At 39.5% G+C, this 19,916-nt stretch overlaps 1 protein-coding gene across 2 annotated transcripts in view; it reads left to right on the top strand.

Annotated features, from left to right (window-relative positions):
* KCNK10 (potassium two pore domain channel subfamily K member 10) overlaps positions 1-19,916 on the top strand; it is a 76,014-nt gene that overhangs the window by 23,898 nt on the left and 32,200 nt on the right. The window contains exon 2 of one of the 2 annotated variants that reach the window (XM_020777574.3): positions 4,410-4,747. In XM_020777574.3, coding sequence (XP_020633233.1) covers positions 4,410-4,747 — 338 coding nt within the window. Of the gene's footprint in view, positions 1-4,409; positions 4,748-7,148; positions 7,251-19,916 lie in introns of those variants that run through there. The other variant, XM_078383716.1, reaches the window with a different exon arrangement.

The following is a 19,916-nucleotide window of genomic DNA, read 5'->3' as shown; positions in this document are numbered from 1 at the left end:
TGTAGGATCAGAAAGGATTCCCACAGCCCCCTCTCAGCTGGCCCAATTCACTGCTGAAGTAGGAAATCCATAGCTAAAACATCCCTGGCAGGTGGCCATGCAACCTGTGCAGAGCCTCCACCACTGTCTGAGGTGATTCTTCCCACTGCCAAATGGCTCTTGCTATCAAGAAGTTCTTCCCACTGCTAAATCTCCTTTCTTGCTATGAGACTCCATTGGTTGAGGTCATACCATTTGGAGCCACAGAAAACAAAATTGCTCTGAGCTCTCTCAACAGTTCCTTACAGGGTTTGGTTTCTAGATTGTTTACTATCTTGGTCATTTTCCTCTGGACCCATTCCAATTTCTAGATATACTTCCTTAACTCTAAAGTCTTGCGAGGTTTTGTGTAGCAATACTTCGACTGCGGAAGTTAAATACCAATTAGATTGCAGTTCTCAGTTGTATGTATGCCAACATGTTCTAATGGAATATTGAAAGTTAGAATTTTTTAAGGTTTTATAAGGTTTTATACTTATGTGACTGGTCTAAGGACTGTAAATAAAGTACTATTATTACTATTACTATTACTATTACTATTACTATTACTATTATTATTATTATTATTATTATTATTATTACTCTAATGTCCAGAACCGTGGCACACACACAGTTAATATGAGACTGAAACCGAATTGAGTGGTACTATTACTTCCTTTGGTTTGGACAATGTATTTTCTGATGATGCAGCCTCACACTGCATTAGGTTGCATCACACTGATTCATTCAAAGTCAACTTGGAGTCTGCTGAGATCTCTAGATCCTTTTTATATGTACTATTATCAGTCTAATATTTCCATTCTATATTTGCGCATCTGATTTTAATAATAATGGTGATGATGGTGATGACTCTTCCTAGAAAGCCCTGAAAAGGGTCACAATAAATCAGAATTAGAGATGGGGTATTCTATATGAATATCTCCCCACAGGTGCAGATAATGTTGGTCCGGCCCCCTGACCACTCACGATTTCGCTGCTGCCGTGAGCTCAGTGGTGTCTTCCTATCTCCTTGTTGCTCGCAATGGATTAGCCATTCTGCGACCTGACAGAGAGGCTCGTCATCTCGCCTTCTGCCAGAACTGGCTAATCTATTGCGAGAAAGTTCGTTAACTGAGAGTTTGTTAACTACCTTCTATCGGAGTTCGATTGAGAGCATATTATCCTACTGTCTCTGTGTATGGTTCACGAGCTGCACAGTGGCAGAGAAAAAGGCAATTCAAAGGGTGATTAAGACGGCCCAAAACATCATTGGCTGTTCACTCCCCTCTTTGGAAGAATTGTATAAGAACAGATGTAAGAGGAAGATATCTAACATACTGAAAGACTCCTCTCATCCGGGACATCAGCTCTTTAAATTATTACCATCAGGAAGGAGATTTAGGGTATTGAAAGCAAGGACAAGCAGATTCAAGAACAGCTTTTACCCAAGTGCAGTATTGAGTTTAAATGCGGGGTCATAAGTTTTTGGTGGAATTTTAATTGCTGGGAGAAACGGGGTATTTATATTTGTATGGTGAGTGTTGTGTATATTTTTAACTTTTTTTTTGTAGTGGTGTTGTCCAGTTTTACCTTGGGGAAGAGCACCTCATTTCGTTGCACCCACTTGTGAGTGCAATGACAAATAAATTTCTTATGTCTTATGTCTTATGTCTTAAACAGAGTGATAGGAAGGCTCAGTGGAGCTCGTTGCAGTGGTGGAATTGTGGGTGGTCGGTCTAGCCCCCTCGTTATCTGCACCTGTGGGGGGGCATTCATATACAAATACCCCCATCTCTAATCAGAATTGACTTGATGGCACACAATTATGTTTTTTTTTGTTGTTGTTTAAATTCACAACACATGACTGGCTAGAATGTTATAAGACAGGCTGAGGCTATATAATTACCACTATATAATTACTGTATAGTGGTTGTTAACCAGTAATAATAATTACTGTTTGTGTCTTCAAGTTAATTCTGTTGAAGAAAACATGAGCAGTTGAGGTTAGGATCTCCCTTCTGCTTGCACAGTGGTGAATAAATTATGACCCTCAAGATGTCTGGACTACAAAAACTGGTCTAGCTAGTATAGCCATGAAGACGAATGCTGGGATTTGCAGTTCAACAATATCTGGAGGGGCAGAATTTGCTAATTTCTGTGTTTGTGGAATGGATCTATTTACAGAGGTTCCCATCCCACAACATAGCACATTTTATCATATTCAATTGGATTCCTTGACTCGATGTATACCATTTCAGGCTGGGTTGGATAGGCTGCCATGAGGGAAGGGGAAATCTGCTTTCATCAGCCCAGTTGCATAGGCAAAATTCTGGATCCATCCAAGTTATACAGTACTGTAAAGCTGGTATGAGCAGTCTGATGGGTCCAGAAGCCAATTTTCTGCCCTGGGGATCATGCATAGCACCAAAAATGTCAAAAAAAAAAAAAAAAAAAAGCAGCAGAAAGCTAAATTGGAAGTTGTCTAGAAAGTTACTTCCAGTTGTGGAAAAAAATTGATTTTGAATTGTTAAAGATTGAACAGGGACTGTGGCTCATTTAAAAGGCAGCCTGCTACCTCTGGCAACTATAATTAACTCTTTTTTGCCAGAAAAAGCGACTGATATCTGGGGTAAACATACTTTGCCCATCTCTGCTTTAAAGAAAGAAAACTGTAGATACACAGAGACGCTGACTTCATCTCTTATTCTTCCACATGCAACTTCCCCCCACATAGGATGTGACAGAAAAATAACAAATTAGCCTTTCTACTTTACTTGATGTAATTGAGCTGAGATGGCATCACACTTCAGGGAATTGTAGATGCCATTTATTGAAAACATCATCCAGTTAATGGAGCAACTGTGTCGAATTGTACCTTTGAAAGACGTGGAAGCCTTTCTGTTCCTTTTTTAAAGTTGACATTGCATGCATGCAGCTTCCACTTTCTGGAAGTTGCTTCTGGATATGTGGGGTTGCTTTCAGAAGTGGGTTTTTTTTGGGGGGGTAGAGGGTGGGGGAACTCTATCACTTTATAGCAAAATTGCTGCTTCCAAAAGTTTTCAGGAGAGAGAAATGACATTTTTCACCTCCAGTTTTTCCATGGCTATGAGAGAATGGGGTACCTGACCAGCTGTCAGGGGTCCTTAAAAAAGCTTTAGGGGTATACACAACCCAGAATCCACATTCTGCCTACCCCTACCACACATCCATCTGCTTATAATAACACTTCATTCAACATCACAAAACCATGCAACACAATAACAGCAATAGTCCTTAAAGGAGTGAGGAATTCTGGCTGTTGGAATCCAAGTCCTGTTGTCTGCTCACCAGAATGGATGTTGGATGTTCAAGGGCAATCATAGGAAATGCTAGCTATGTATTTGGTATAATCCTCTTTGCAAACTACATCTACCACTTTCAACTGAGGCTGAAATGGAGTTGCTGTGTGGAAATGTATCCTTCAAGGATATACTGGCTCTTCCATTCTTGTGTGAAAGTTCAAGTTATGTCTGGGACTCTCTGTGCATGTCGGGTAGAGAAAAAGGGTTAAAATTACAGTGGTGCCTTGCAAGACGATTTTAATTCGTTCCACGAAAATCACTGTCCTGCAAAAAAAATCATCTTGTGAGGTTCCCTATGGGACCTCGCAAGATGAATGAAATTTATTCGTCTTGCGAAGCATTGGTCTCAAAAAAAATGTCTTGCGAAGCATGGTCATAGAAAAAACCGTCTTGCGAGGCACCATGGTGATCGCAAAAAACAATTGTCTAGCGGGTTTTTCGTCCCACGAGGCAATCGTCTTGCGAGGCACCACTGTACTTCAGAATGGTTCATTTGATATAGAAGAAAAAGAAAAAGGACATTTTTTAAATGAAATAAATTACTTCATATGAAGTTCCAGTTTTAAATCAGCTGTTCTTGGATAGCATTCTAGGGTGATGGTCATTTGGTAACATAATGGGCATGGTTGAGGTTAATAGGAACTGTAGTCCAGGACAAATGGAAAGCACCCAGTTCAGGACTGTTCTTATAAAGGGAGTTATGTTTAAACTCGAACAGATTATTTCAGCCATGCAAAATAAACAAATAACCTAATAAATAATGGCATTATGAAAAAAGAAAAAAAGAAAACATAGTAATAATTACTTGTAAGGTGGATTTGATTTAAACCAAATTGATTTAAATACAAATATATTATTTTTTAATTTAAATTAAATTGATTTTTTATCCACCATGATTACTTGTATGGAGAAAAAAAGGTGGTTTCTCATTCTGCTGCACATATATGCAAGGTAAGAACTGAAGTAAATACATCAATCAGTCAGTGAGTCATTCTAGGCCATGATCTGACAAAGAGATTTACCCATATCCATTTCCCCCCCTTGTTTTAGTGACTCTTCCAGTAGCTGTCCCCCCAGCTGCTCAACCTGAGACCAATAAGACCAATACACATCAATCAGCGCCACGACTTCCCATTTCTTCGCCTCGGACATCTGTGATAGCCACCATGGAAACCCCCTCGCAGGGTTTGCAGACCGTCATGAAGTGGAAGACCGTTGTGGCCATCTTTTTTGTGGTTGTGATTTACCTGGTCACTGGAGGCCTTGTGTTCCGCGCCCTGGAGCAGCCAGAAGAAAATAGCCAGAAGATTAGAATAGCCAATGACAAGGCAGAATTCCTTCAGGAGAACAACTGTGTATCCCAACAAGAATTGGAGGCTTTGATTAAGGTAAGAGAATTATAAGGGGTACCTTAGCAAAACAACTTATAACAGTTTTATGACCCAATTCAGGTATAACAGGAAGGCATGATTTCCCTTAGGCTTGTGTGCTCAGTTTTTCTTCTGTGGTAATAAAAAGAGGATCAAAGTACCTACTTTCTGTTTTAAATGAAGTACAATTTTCTGAAATGTTCACATTCAGGAAACTGGTGTTAAATTATGGCAACGGAACAAACTGGGATCAGAATAATTGTTTGCGCTCTTGGCTCGTTCTGAAAAAATAGGTTTGTAAATATAGATGTTTTTCAGTCTGACAACTTTTAATGGAATTTTCTGTCTTTTTTGTTCCCTCACTTGGGATTTCATCACCCGCAAATTGTCCTCAGTTAAATGTATTCCTTCAAAACGCTATGCTTAATTTTTTTAGATATTGTCCAGGAATGAATGCCAAACTGTGCTGGATTCCTTATCAGCACTTAGATCAGCCTTCCTTACTGCTGTCCAAACAAACCATGAATTTTATTCAGACTGCTTTGGAGCATTGGTCATTATGACCTACTACCTGACCATTAAGAACGAAATAACAAACAATGAAAGCTTGGCTGACCCTAATTTTAAAGAGGCAAACCCACCTAATGTAACAATTACAGTTTTTTTCTCTTTATTCTTCCTGAATTGTGAGAATGAGTTTGTTGCTATGCTATATTATTAGATCACATAGCATTTTGAAATTTTAATATTGCTTGTCTTTCCTACCACCTGGGCCCAAAGACAGAATAATATCTGTCTTTCTCACTGATTTCCTGTGCAAAATTGAATTTGACAATCCTCCGGTACTTCTGCCTGGAGTATTACCCTCAATAGGATTTTTTAATCTGTTTCCCCCCCCCTCAATTTCTAGTTGTTGTGCTGATCAGTTTGAGACTGTTGTGAATCATCCTATGTAGGATGAACGCAACCATTAAAAACTGTGGGAACCTGAAATCGATAAGAATGATGAGAGGAGAATAATACTTCACTCACATGCAGACAGGACTGTCAAACTTAATTTGGTGTAGGAATTTTTTGAGATGGGCAACTCCCCTGCTGCTGCTCCAGGAAATCCAGTCTTCAGGGGAGCGATTCCCTGTCCAGGTGAATTGTCAGAAATTGCCAGGATTAAAAAAAAAAAAATGCCAAGTGTTTGTCATATCCCTAATCAAGGCCAGATACTTAGATGGCCTGAGGTAATACTAAGTTCGGGTGACCATTTGAATCCTAGCCAATGTTTCCTAAAATGTAAGTTTAGAAAATCACAAGATATCTTTCCGTTTCACAATATTTCTGTCTCCCTTTAGCAGGGTTTCCCCCTCCAACCTATTCATGCGTGCTTCATTGTTAAATATAAACCTGGGGTCATTGGGAATTGTGGGCTGGGGTAGGGGAGAGAAGGGTCCTGGTAGTCTTTCCTACAGGAACCTAGAGAAACCCTGTTTTGGCTGCATTTTTCTTCACAGTCATTCACTCCACTTCTGTGGTCTTTTATGGATTTCTCCCAATTAAAGGAGAATCAATCTCTGTAATTGCTGCCCAATTGTAGGTTAAGTTAATATGGCGGAAAGGACAACCAGCAGGATAATGTGTTACCTAGGCACAATGGAGTGATTTCAAAAACTGCTACCAGACAGCAGAATTGTAAGAGTGAATAGCCAGATTCACCTGATCATGCTTGACAGAAATGGCAAACATAAACTGATTCCAGTATTAATGCTAGTGTAAAATGATACCACTGTTCAAAACATCTTTAGGCAAGATGTGCTGGCTGGCTTGTAGACAGAGAAATCTGAAGCAAAAGAGGGATGGTAGGGGGCAGGAAAGAAAAGGAAAGAGCTGATAGGTGCCCAAATTCGAATAAAATCCTAAACAAAAAGTGGTTCTGCCACAAAATCATATATATATTCACATCTACTTTCTATATAACTTTGTTTATTTATTTATTTAAAGTATTTTAACTCTCCTTTCTCTTTAAAAGGATCCAAGTCAGCTTATATCATTAAAAGACAATATTAAAGTTAAGAACAGTAAGTGTACAAATACTTAAAAGGATCAAACAAGCGAGGATTCAGAAATACAAGTGATTCTTATATCTGTAGTCAGCCATTTAGGTAACTTGCAACAAGGGTTTAGAGAGCCTGTGGAGACAAGTTGATACATACATATGAAAGCTTCCGGTTTAATCCTCCCATCTGAATTCAGTGCATGAGACAGTGGTCAAAAACTGTCATTTCCCAGCAGCTGTATGTTGGCCTGTATGAAATATATTTCATATTGTCTCATTTTTCAATTATTTGGTGGCTTTACATCCAGAATGTTTCTTTATTAGACTAAGCAGGGATATAGAGTCTTAAGTAGAAAACCAAGATCTGGTTTTGTACAGTGACTTTCTATGAATTTCCCTTCCTCTTTAATAAGTAGGGTAGTGAAGGAGCACCAGAAGGAAGTCTATCCTCTTGCTGTTCACAGTGTGTTGTCTGTAAGTAAACAAAGTATTTTTAATCTAGTGCTTTCATTTGTAGTAGGTTGCTTTTACAAACGTAAAAGAATTGTCTGTAAAAACTGCTCATTAGGCCAGTGTTGATGTAACAAAACAGCAGTTCTTAGTGAACTGTTTGAAAACAAGAGCTTATTAATTAAAACGGAGTGCTTTCTACTTGAATAGTGAAGAGGGATATTCCTTTAAAAAATTGTGTTCACTGGTTCAAAAGTCCTGTCTGTTCAGTTGGTTTGGAAGAAGCTATATCACAATTGAGTCAACTCAGGAGATTTGAGAGACTTCCTATATGTATTATAGTTAAAATGGTTGCTAATTAAAAATTAAAAATGGACCTCAACAGATGGGAAACCTTGACATCTGAGCATTCAGCCTAGAGGCAGGCGGTGCATTGTGGCCTCTCCCATTTTGAAGAGACTGTTATCCAGCAGGCTGAGGCAAAGAGGCAGTCCTGAAACCAGCAAAATCAGGGAGCTGGACAGGGGACAGACTGTATTTGTCTCCAATGTGGAAGGGATTGTCACTCTTGAATTGGCCTTCTCAGCCACACGAGATGCTGTTCCAAGTCCTCTATTCAGAGCACATTACCATAGTCTCTCGAGACTGAAGGATGCCTAATCTAATCTAACCTTTTCCCTGTAAAGAATTCAGAACAGTTTACATATGATTCCAAGTTGTCTCCCAGAGAGACAGACCTGCTTAGCTTAAACTACAATCACATCTGGATGACATATACCCCATATATTGCCTGAGCTCATTCATATTTTTATTCTGTGTGTGGTATCCAGTTATATTTTATTTCAGTGTTTGATATAAGGAAGATGCTTTATACTGAGTGAGACCATTGGTCCATTAAACCCAATATTGTAAACTCTGGCTTTCAGCTGGCCATATAAGGTTATTTCCTAGGCATATATGAAAATCCCTGGTAATTTCCTTCTTGTGTACTAACTAAGCTTAATACTACTTAGATTTCAAAAGGAGATGGGATTGGATGTGTTCATGGTGGTATGATTGTTCATAGATTTAAAGGTAACAGTGCATAGTTTCTTCTGATAGCATTTGATGCATGACAAACCATGCATGGTATTTAGCAATTAACAGTGATTAAGTAATTAATCTGATGCATGACATACCATGCAATGATGGTTAGAATCCAGTTCATCACCATGTAGTGTAAAGTTACACAGATATAATTTTGCAGGACATTGCACCCAGGCAATACAGATTGTGCAATTTGATTGTACAGTCAGTTATGTGGTTCTTGTTATGATCAATTGTGTAATTGCCAGTGGAAGTGTTTCATGGATAGCAACACTTCCACCTTGGCACTGTTGTAGTTATTGAGGGCATAACAATGAGTTACACCTGTGTAACTACACAAGAGCATTTCAGCCAATATGTAGTATTAATAGTATTCAGTTGTTTTTGATAGGTGATATGTCATTTCCTCATTAAAGATGCAAGAGAAATAATGCGTCTCAGACCATGGTTGATTAGAGCTACACATGTATTTTACTTTGTTTATATGTTATTTATAATGATGATGGTGCTAGTGTAATGATCAGACTGATTTCAATAGCATAGGGTTCTCTAAACTGACTATACATTGCTAAGTCAATAAACTGCATACTGAAGCAATGGTTATTGGAAGAAGTAGTTTTATTTTAATTCACTTAGAGAAGGATAAAAGCTTAGCGGTTTTGTATTTCAAGGTGTTAGGTCAGAGAGTCTTGACACCTAAACCTCTAAGAGTCCTATGGAACTTTATAGATGCCTAGAGAAAAAACAGAAGGCTGTGTCACAGAGTTGTCACTCAGAAAAATAACTTTTCCCACCTTTGGTTTTATGGTCCTTGAACATCATAAAAAGAGAAATGTGCATCACATAGCCATGAATTCCATCAATGAAAAATATGCAGGATCCTTCGTTTCTTCCTAACCAACAGAAATTTGCCTTCATTACCTTTTTCCCTCTCATACACTGAAAAAAAAATGCAAGCCTCTCAATATTTTTCTTTTTTGCTCTCCCCAACTGCTTTTTCTGGACAGAAATTTATATCTGTTTCAGTAAGCAAGATAAATGCAATTTTATAAAGCCAAAAGCAGCTCATGAGCTATGGTAGTTTAAAATTCATTGTTGCATTTTGCACAGAGCTCAGAAGGAAAACCAACAAATAACAGGGAGCAAAACTTTGTTTCATTCTTACAGGTATGAAATTTTTTTTAAAAAATTCTCCATGTTGGGAATATTTATCGGAGTTCTTGTACAGTGTTTTTTCATTCTGGAACTTTTTTTGCAAGAAATATTCACAAGTGTTTTTAACAGGTGCAAAATACTGTATTCAGAACCTGATGTTATTTTGCACAATGCCAGTGCTAGTAGTAGTATCCTGCTTGGAACATAAAGGAAATCATGTAATCTTTCCCCTGCTTGATCGAACGCTCTGTAATACAACCAATCATGGCCACTGGTTGTGCAGTCTTGTTACCAGTGCAACATTGTGCATTCAGTAGGAAATCTGTTGGTATCATAGTGAACACTTATGCATTGTCCTTCTGCAGCCACATTAAAGGTAATTTCTGGGCCTTGAAGAGCTAAAGGGCATTGTTGTGTTCTGTTTTTTTGTTTTAAATTCCAATAGGGATAGGAGCCAAATTTGTTTGGATTATGAGCACTTCCCAAACTGATTTGTGAATGAACGTGCAATTGTCTTTCAGACTGACACTTCTATGAATTCTGTGATACAGTTCTTTGGTTAAGAGAAGTGTTCAAAACTGCATACATAAAAGGAAATTGCATACAAAAACATGCACAGAATGGAAAATAGCATGCAGGAAGGCCTATATTAGGGAAATAATAGTCATCATGTGCCATCAAATCAATTCTGACTTTTCAGGTATTTTTTTTAGGTAGAAAGCACTCCAAAGTAGTGTACTATTCCCTTCTTCTGGAGGCATCCTGGGATTGTACAGCTTGCTCAAGACCACACAGGCTGGCTCTTCTGGAACTGAACTTCCAGCCTCTGGTTCCACAACCAGAAACCTAACTTATTGAGCTCATGCAAAAAAAGAAAAAAGAAAAAAAAAGGAACACTACATTTGGGGAAATTGTATAGAAAAATGCACATACGTTTTTGTGTGCCTATGTCTATCGACTTTCATGCAGACTTGAAGATACTCACAAAATGATGCAGGAATGGGATGGAACAAACTCCTGCTTGCCAATATGGAAACATTTTAAACTGAAAAAGATTCCCTCCACTTTATTTCTGGATATTTGGCAATAAAGTTCCTATCCTCCATAACCACTAATCCTCAGGGCTGGAGCAGATGGCAAGTACCTGGAGGGCCACAGGATGGAGAAATCTTTTTCATCAATGTCAAAGATTCCCCTCTTGTTTTGTTTCTTTGGCTTGGCTGAGCAGTGCTGCGATTTGAGCTCTGCCCCTTGCTTCTGCCTTTGTCAGTCACAGAGCATTTTGTCCTGTCCTTTAACCTCTGGGAGCTAATGAATGTTCATTGAGCTAATGAAGAGACAGACGGTGTCACTGTACCGGCCAGGTATTCTGAACAGGCTTTAGCTCAGGGGAATAGGCTTCTGTCCTCCGGCATACCTTTGGCTCAAACAGGAATCGTTTCTGAAAAGTAAATTAAATCGGTTTAGCAGCTTATTGGATCAAATGGCTCAGGGGCAGAAAGTGCACGTTATTGGAATAGATTTTTGCCAGCAAAGAAAAGTTGCTCTTTGATTTTTTTGCTGAGGTGCTGGGAAATTGGGAGCTGTATCTCACAGATAGGTGTATTTTAAACATAAATTGCCCCCAAAGCTGTCGTTCGGAATCAGGGAAGCTGAGTTAGAGGACAGAACAGTATTTTGGAGTGCCACTGAGAAAGAGTAAATAACTTTGCCATCCTACTTCCATGTGACTTTCCTGAAAGTGAAGCTTCTTGATTGCTGGCACAGCAGTTTACTGCATTGCACCAAGTGGTGACCCTCCTGTGAAAAAAAGTATATTGAGAATAATGATGAGGGAGCCGTAAAACATCTGCTTTTACTTATGGCTTCAGGAATGCAATCAAAGCAACACCTAGATAGGATCATATCTTACTGGTGTGAAATGTAATTGGCAATGTTCTGTTGGTTACTTGGCTCATGATTCTTGGAACAACAATATAATATTATTTTCAATCCAGTGAACCAATCTAGTTTTCCCCCAGATGTGAAGCAATCCAGTGTGTGGCAAGAAGGATTTTATTATAGAACACATGGGGGGGGGTTTGAGGAGAAGAGGTGGTGGGTGGGTACTAGGCTACAGACTACTGACATAAGTTTTTATATCAAGATGTTATGGTGCCACCCTGCCATGCTACTCCATGAGAAATGGCTAATTAGTGAGCCACACAATTCATGCTATGTTCTCACCATGCCACTGTGTCACAATGCTTCCAGAATGCTCTCGGAATGCTAGCAACAATATCCTTTTAAAGTAGGTCTGGGTTATAATTTCCTATACTCTAGCAAAGTATAGAACAGTTTCTGGTGTAAACAAGGTCATCTTGGGTGGGTGGGGGACTGTGTTCCAACTGCTACTTCCAAGTGCAGTAGTAGTTGAAGTAGACACACTCTGACGTTTGGCCACGTAAGGTGCCAAAGATGGTATGTTAATGATCTGATGAGCCATTTCCTGCTGGTCGTGAAGCCAGCCTACCTGCATTAGCCCCTCCTCTAACATTTCCATTCCAGGTGGAAATGGATGGTAGATGGAATGGCTTGATCTCTCTGCAGCTCAAAAGTGGAGAAAAAGTGGAGAAAACACAAGGAATAGTGACATGATGTACAGGGGAAATTCCTGTGTGCTGCCTGGTGTAGATAGACCATCCATAAAAAGAACATAAGAAAAAACACCAAGGATTCAAGCCAAAGACAATAGCAAAAATCTGAAGATATAATGATGAGGAAATGAGTTACATTTAAAGAAAGGCTGGAGCCTGGATTCCACCAGTGTTTCAATAAAACTATTTACAGTAAATACCGGCAGTTGTGGAAGATAAAAAGATACCAAATGCATATCAAGAGAGATGCTGGATTTTCCACATTTATTTGAATGGGTTTACCATAGTTTTGAATGGAAATCTGGCTTGGATGTACAATCCAGTGTCTTAGATATACATGTTGTTTGAGAAATACATACTCTTTAGGGGGAGAAGGAAAGGGAAGGCTTAGTTCTTAGAATGTCTTGGCTTAAGTACTTCTCTAAATCATGCTTTTTGATTGGATTGTCTGATGCCAAGGTGAAGGCACAAGGAAAACATTTTGAACAGACACATCAGACAGTGGAGAGTGAATCTCCCTGGGTATCATTGTACGTATGTATGCACAGACTTGAAAATCAAAATTAAACTAAAATGTCTCAGCAAAAACAAGACCTGGAGCTGACTGTGGCTTTGATCATCAGCTTCTCATAGCAAAATTCAAGCTTAAACTGAAGAGAGTAGGAAAAACCACTGGGCTACTCAATCTAAACCAAATCCCTTATGAATACACAATGGAAGTAAAGAACAGATTTAAGGAACTAGATTTGGTGGATAGAGTGACTGAAGAACTTTGGATAGAGTCTCGTAACATTGTACAGGAGGGAGCAACAAAAACCATCCCAAAGAAAAGGAAATGCAAGAAAGCAAAGTGGCTGTCCAACGAGGCCTTAGAAATAGCAGAGAGGAGAAGGGAAACAAAATGCAAGGGAGATAGGGAAAGTTACCAAAAATTGAATACAGACTTCCAAAGAATAGCAAAGAATAGCTTCTCGGCCTTTTGGCTAAGATCAAGTGTAGTGTAGAATAGCAAGGAGAGACAAGAGGGTCTTCTTAAATGAACAATGCAAAGAAATAGAGGAAAATAACAGAAAAGGAAAACCAGGAAAATTGGAGATATTAGAGGAACATTTTGTGCAAAGATGGACATGATAAAGGACAAAAATGGGAGGGACCTCACAGAAGCAGAAGACATCAAGAAGAGGTGGCAAGAATACACAGAGGAATTATATCAGAAAGATTTGGATATCCCGGACAACCCAGACAATGTAGTTACTGACCTTGAGCCAGACATCCTGGAGAGTGAAGTAAAGTGGGCCTTAGAAAGCCTGGCTAACAACAAGGCCAGTGGAGGTGATGGCATTCCAGTTGAACTATTTAAAATCTTGAAAGATGATGCTGTTAAGGTGCTACATTCAATATGCCAGCAAGTTTGGAAAACCCAACAGTGTCCAAAGGATTGGAAAAGATCAGTTTACATCCCAATCCCAAAGAAAGGCAGTGCCAAAGAATGCTCCAACTACCGTACAATTGCACTCATTTCCCACACTAGCAAGGTTATGCTCAAAATCCTCCAAGGTAGGCTTCAGCAGTATGTGGACCGAGAACTCTCAAGAGGTACAAGCTGGATTCTGAAGGGGCAGAGGAACTAGAGACCAAATTGCTAACATGCTCTGGATTGTGGAGAAAGCTAGAGAGTTCCAGAAAAATATCTACTTCTGCTTCATTGACAATGCAAAAGCCTTTGACTGTGTGGACCACAGCAAACTATGGCACGTCCTTAAAGAAATGGGAGTGCCTGACCACCTTATCTATCTCCTGAGAAACCTATATGTGGGACAGGAAGCAACAGTTAGGACTGGATATGGAACAACTGATTGGATCAAAATTGGGAAAGGAGTACGACAAGGCTGTATATTGTCCCCCGGCTTATTTAACTTATATGCAGAATATATCATGTGGAAGGCTGGACTAGAGGATTGCCGGAAGAAATACCAACAACCTCCGATATGCAGATGATACCACTCTGATGGCAGAAAGTGAGGAGGAATTAAAGAATCTTGTAATGAGGGTGAAAGGGGGGAGTGCAAAAAATGGCCTGAAACTCAACATCAAAAAAACTAAGATCATGTCCACTGATCCCATCACCTCCTGGGAAATAGAAGGGGAAGATATGGAGGCCGATGCCTGCTTCTTGGGAGGAAAGCAATGACAAACCTTGACAACATCTTAAAAAGCAGAGACATCACCTTGCCAGCAAAAGTCCGAATAGTCAAAGCTATGGTTTTTCCTGTCGCGATGTATGGAAGTGAGAGCTGGACCATAAAGAAAGCAGACCGCCAAAGAATTGATGCCTTTGAATTGTGGTGCTGGAGGAGGCTCTGGAGAGTCCCCTGGACTGCAAGGAGAACAAACCTATCAATTCTAAAGGAAATCAACCCTGGCAAATCTTGGGTTCTGTAGTAAAGTGATTTCAGTTGTTGGCTTCAACAAAGTGAAGGTGAAGGATGTGATTTTCATTGAGCAAAGTGGTTTCAGCAGTTAGAGTGGCTTATGTAGACAAAATGATATTCAGCTAGGAGGCATCATCAGTGGAAGAGCCAGCTGAGAGAGCAGAATGTTGAATCTATTGATAGATCTGATGTGGACAACTATTCATGGATGCCAGTAGTGGCTGGTGACTCCAGTTTTATAGTTGCTGTGACTCCTTGCTAGGTTTTAGTTTGCATTTTACAGGAGTTGTCCAAGGTTCTGATCCCATCCCCAAAATAGACTCAGCACCTTGGAAGGGTTCATTCTGAATCCAAACCAAAACCAAAGGAAAAAGAGAACATGTCTGTTTGGATGTACACTTCTTTCACATTGGTCAAACAAAGAAACAGTGATCACTGCCACCAGGATGACTAATGGGCTCACTAACATGGATATCAGCTCAAATTTCATTGCAAAATGAATTAAAATAAAATATAGCAAGGCAATCCTGGATATAGAATCACAGGAAAAATTTAAAAATATGCCAGATATGGAAAACTTGGGAAAACCAAAGGACATTTACCTGATCCCTGGATAGCATTGGGATAATTGCCAGGCAGGCCTTCCTGCGAGGTGATTTTTGTAAACATGGAGCTATAGCAAAAAGAAGGCTCAGTTGCTATTGTTGGTATTTACCTCCTTAGATATCATAGTACTCGGAGTAGAGATCCAAGGAATATAAATGGATGTAGGCTGCTCCTTGTATTAGTCTGAGATTATCTTTATTTATCTGCCACATTTTAAAAACCACCCATTAGCAACAAGTCCTCTGGCTTATCAAATGCTCTTGCAAATGCCATTTAATGTTGACAAATGGAATATGCTGGTAAAATTGTACAGAACGATAATAGGTCACCAACTGTGTTGTTGTTTCCTCACCAAAGGCAGTAATGAGGCAAATTAATTGGCCACCAGGGAATATCATTTTTTTTCTGTTGAATATGTCACCTGACAGCCATTGTCCAAGATTTCTGCAGGTCGTTATCATCATTTATACTACATTTATTCTCTTAGAGATGGTCAGATTGTGTTTTGAGTGGAGCTTAATTTATTTATCTAATGAAGACAATGATTCCAGAGAACAAAGTGAAATTTTTTTTTAAAGTAGGGCAAATTTTTATAAGGCATAGAAAGTAATGCACTACTAAATAATTTCCAATGAGTAGAATGGATATGGAGTCCTTAAATATTGGGGCCTTAGACTACTATGTTATCTCAACAGTTGTTGAATGACAAATCAGCAGTCTATTCCTCCTCCTTTTCCCCCTCTAAATAAACTCTAGAAGCTTCTGTAACTCTATAGTGAAAAGTTAATGAACTTCAATGACTGAAATAGATCAGGCAAATTTAAAATATATTTTCCATTTCTTTTTCTTTTGCCTGCTTCAAAAAACAATATGGAGTTTTGGAGGTTCCTGATTTTTTAGGCCTATATAGAGATCTCACAGTTAAATTTTAAAAGGAATTTTTTGTGTTACCTGTTCTTGACGGACAGGTTGCGACTGTCATTGTCAGTTCTGTGACTACAGAAGTAATTTGTTGCCTTACATGTTGTTACTGCATTGTGTTGTTGCTCCCAACAGGACATAAAATTACACAGTTATATTCTCTGCTTTCCTCTAATAGCCAATTCTGAAATTACAAAACATATCCAAAGGGATCAACAGTACTAATTGATTAGCACACAAGTGCCCCAAGGAGTGCAGGGTTGTGAATATACAGTTAATGGGTAAATGAGTAAAAATCATTACACAAAAATTACTGCTGAAAAATCTTACTTAAGAATTGTATTGCATCTAATAAATGTATTGCATAGAACTGTCAGCCTAAGGATTGGTGAGAGAATGGCATTTATTTCAAAATGCTCCTAAAATGTAATTTAGGAAGGGAAACACCTGTTACTTATTTATCCTAGTTACTAGTTATTCAGTACCCTCAAAGTAACTCGTTACAGCTAACGGCATTACTTATAACCAATTAATTTTGAACTCTCCTTGAGATCATTGAGAACAGTAAAGTACTCAGGCACGGGAAGCTTGTGTAGACGTTCAGGAGGTAGGAGAAGCAAAAACAAGCAAGGCAAAAAGTCAGAGAAACCACCTCTTCTTGAGGAAGGAAGAAGGCTTTTACTTCAAACACCAGTCTGATCAGGCACCTTGGAAGCCACTTGTGGAACTTCTAGAAATGTTTAATATGCAAAACACTTGGTATCCTTTTTGCAAAAATATCAGGCCTTTTACTCTTATTTTCCCGCCTTTTCTTTTTTTACAAAAGCCAGCCATGGATGTGCCCATCCACACAGCTGCCTGATCTTCCTTATACACACATATAGCCTTCAGCGTGGTCATGCATGGAGAGGGGGAGTGAAAAAGCTGAATGGTATGGGGTGCCCTGAGCCTCTGCTGGCTAGCAAAGTATCCACAATGGCCAAAATGCTAGTATGGAGGACAGGACCAAGAGGGATCTGACAGAAGGAACCATGGAGACCAGAAGAAATTGCTATTGTGTTTGTTTGGTGGTGTTTTTTTTTTTGCTAGAAAGGGACAGGAAAAACAACAGTAGATGTTTGTATTAAACATCTACTTGAGGCAGGAGGAGCAGTGTGGGTCTGAGGGAAAACGCCTTGAGAGTTATAGCAATAAACAAACAGGTTTTATTGAAAGAGGTCAGGGGCCTCATGCCACTGCCCTCCTGCGTGTTTTTGGACAGTACAGAGTAGGGGTCCTATGTAGATCAGCAGCAGATTTTATGGCCAAAGCCTGGGACCAGGTGACAGGGCTTTACGAAGTCTGTCAGATCTGCTTTGATTTGGATTCCTACACGGAGCAAGGGTTTGGACTTTATGGTCTTATAGGCCTCTTCCCACTCAATGATTCTATTATTCTGTTTCTAAGTCAGAGGGGACTGGCCTTTAGGAGGCCATGGCAGGGGGGGGGCTTGCATTACAAATACAAAGTAATACATGTGCATGTGTTGGAGTGAGAAGATGGCCGGCAGTGTAGATTCCTTGCACTACTTCTACATTATGTGCACAATGTGCATGCAAATTAAGGGTCAGTCAGCTCTGGCCCAAGTTGGGAGTGGGGAAGAGAGGGGCATTCACTCTTTAAAGTTGCCACAAACAATAAATCAAGCTTTCTCTTTTCTGCCAGCCCCTCTTAGCCTGAGAGATTTCTCTCTCTCTCTCTCTCTCTCTCTCTCTCTCTCTCTTTCTCTTGGGAGACTCAGCCCTGAAACCCGCCCCTCCTCCACTACAGATTTCATGTCAATTTAAATTTTGCCCCCATCTGCATTCTTTTTGGAGTGAGAAAAAAAAATGCTGCCAGGGTGTCCGTCCTTAAGGGCAGAAATTAACCTGCTATAAATTAGTGGGAGGCAAAATGGTCAAAGACAAGGATGTGTGAGCTTGTTGCAAGAGAAAAGGCCGAAGTAACATGCAGTGCACTTTCCCAATAGACCAAGTTCCCAAACCTGCCTCTTGTGTTTTTGGCCAAGTAAACTTGTTAAGAGCGTGCGAACAGGGATGCATTATGGGTCATGCCACGTACCAGGCAGCTCCTGGAAGAGGAGAAAGACAGTGTGTCCCCCTGGCATAAGAAAGCCTTCCTTTTGCTGGCAGTGTGTCATGGCCTGTCTGGCTTGTCTAGCTGTCAATTAAACTGATTTCTGCTCCACTGAGTAAATAAACCAATGCTCTTTTGCACTCCTTGATTCAGTGGGAAATGCAGGAATAACACGTCCATCTCTCCCTTGCTTTTTGCTGCACATCAGCTACAAGTTACAGTTTTCAGTCCTTTCCCTCTTGATTAAAGGGACACAAAGTGCTCTAAAGATATTTTACATTGAAAAGGAGTACAGTATTTGGAAACAAGAGACTTAAAGGACTGTCCTCTCTTAAGAGTGGTCACTCAATTGTCCCTCCCTTGCACTAAAAAGAAGGAAAGCATCATCCCCCTCAAAAGAGAGCAGAGGATAGCAATTTCCATAAATATGCATATACTGAACGTCTAAGCATGTGGATGTAGAAATGATATTTCTGTCAATCTTGTTCAAATCTTTTTTTCAAATAAAAATACAATATGCATGGTAATAAAGAAGACTGAGATCAAGTAACCAGGGGTGTACCAACTCAGACTGATATCCAGGTCCCACGCTATTGATGAGCAACCTCAAGGTCTCTGCTTTCCCTCTATAGGGTGATTTCTCTTCAAATACATCTTGAATAGCCTTTCAAAGAGCAGATGCTGTCAGTGAGAGACCTCCAGTTACAGGACTGTCCTCAGTAAAGTTGAATATATGAACTTCTACTTCTCACATATGAAACATTTCCCTGAGGTCTTGGGTGCAGGCTCCCCCCTTCTTCACCATCAACATCTGAGCTGTGCTTAGTCATAATGTGAGGATGACCTTTTGCCACGGTTGTGTCTGGATCTGCAAGTCCCAAAGCTTGGATTTGTTAAAATTGTATTTTGGACTATATCTCCTAGAATCTCTTAATCCCTGTAGTGGCTTAACTTCTCCAAGCTCTGGGAACGTCCTGCAAAGTATGAAGGCATCTTCCCTCTTCTCTGACAATATTGTGCAAACTCATTTATATCTGATATTTAATTCAATGTTTTTATTCCACATTTCAGGGACTCATGTCATTTAAAACATAAATAATCCAATCAAATTGATCACAATATAGTCTGTACTAGAATGTTAGAACATGAAAATGTCACAGTACAGAACACTACGTATGTTGGTTTACAGTCAAGCTGTCAATGTTAATTTTCTTAATGTGTGGGATAAGTTGTTACCAACTGCCTCTAGGGTTTGTTGCTGTTGTTGATTTATTTTGTATTTATTTTTGTATTTATTTTCTATTTTCTGGATGGTGTTAACATGCTTAGCTTACAAGCTTGTTGATTTATTTTCTATTTTCTGGATAGCTTTAACATGCTTAGCTTACAAGCCACCTTTATTATACTCCAGATAGTCAAATAGATTAGAAATTGATAGGGAGGATCTGTGTGCCCCATAACAATCCCATCTCAAATGATGTAGTTTTAGAAGAGGTAACCATGTTAGTCTGTGCTAGCATGTCAGGCAAAAACAAAACAAATATGTAAAATAAAGAATACAAAAATGTTGTGACATGTTAAAACTGCTGTATTTTAATGTGAGCATTTGTGGACAAGTCTGAGTTTATCCATGAAAACTCACATTAAGCCAGGAGCTTTCGTAGTCTGAAGAAAAGGACTTGTCCACAGAAGCTCACATTAAAATATTGCAGTTAGTCTTTAAGATGCTGCAATGTTTC

Source organism: Pogona vitticeps, chromosome 1 (assembly GCF_051106095.1).
Source record: "Pogona vitticeps strain Pit_001003342236 chromosome 1, PviZW2.1, whole genome shotgun sequence".
Taxonomy (NCBI): Eukaryota; Metazoa; Chordata; class Lepidosauria; order Squamata; family Agamidae; genus Pogona; species Pogona vitticeps.
The sequence above is the reverse complement of the archived record's forward strand: the minus strand, read 5'-3'. Positions and strand labels throughout refer to the sequence as shown.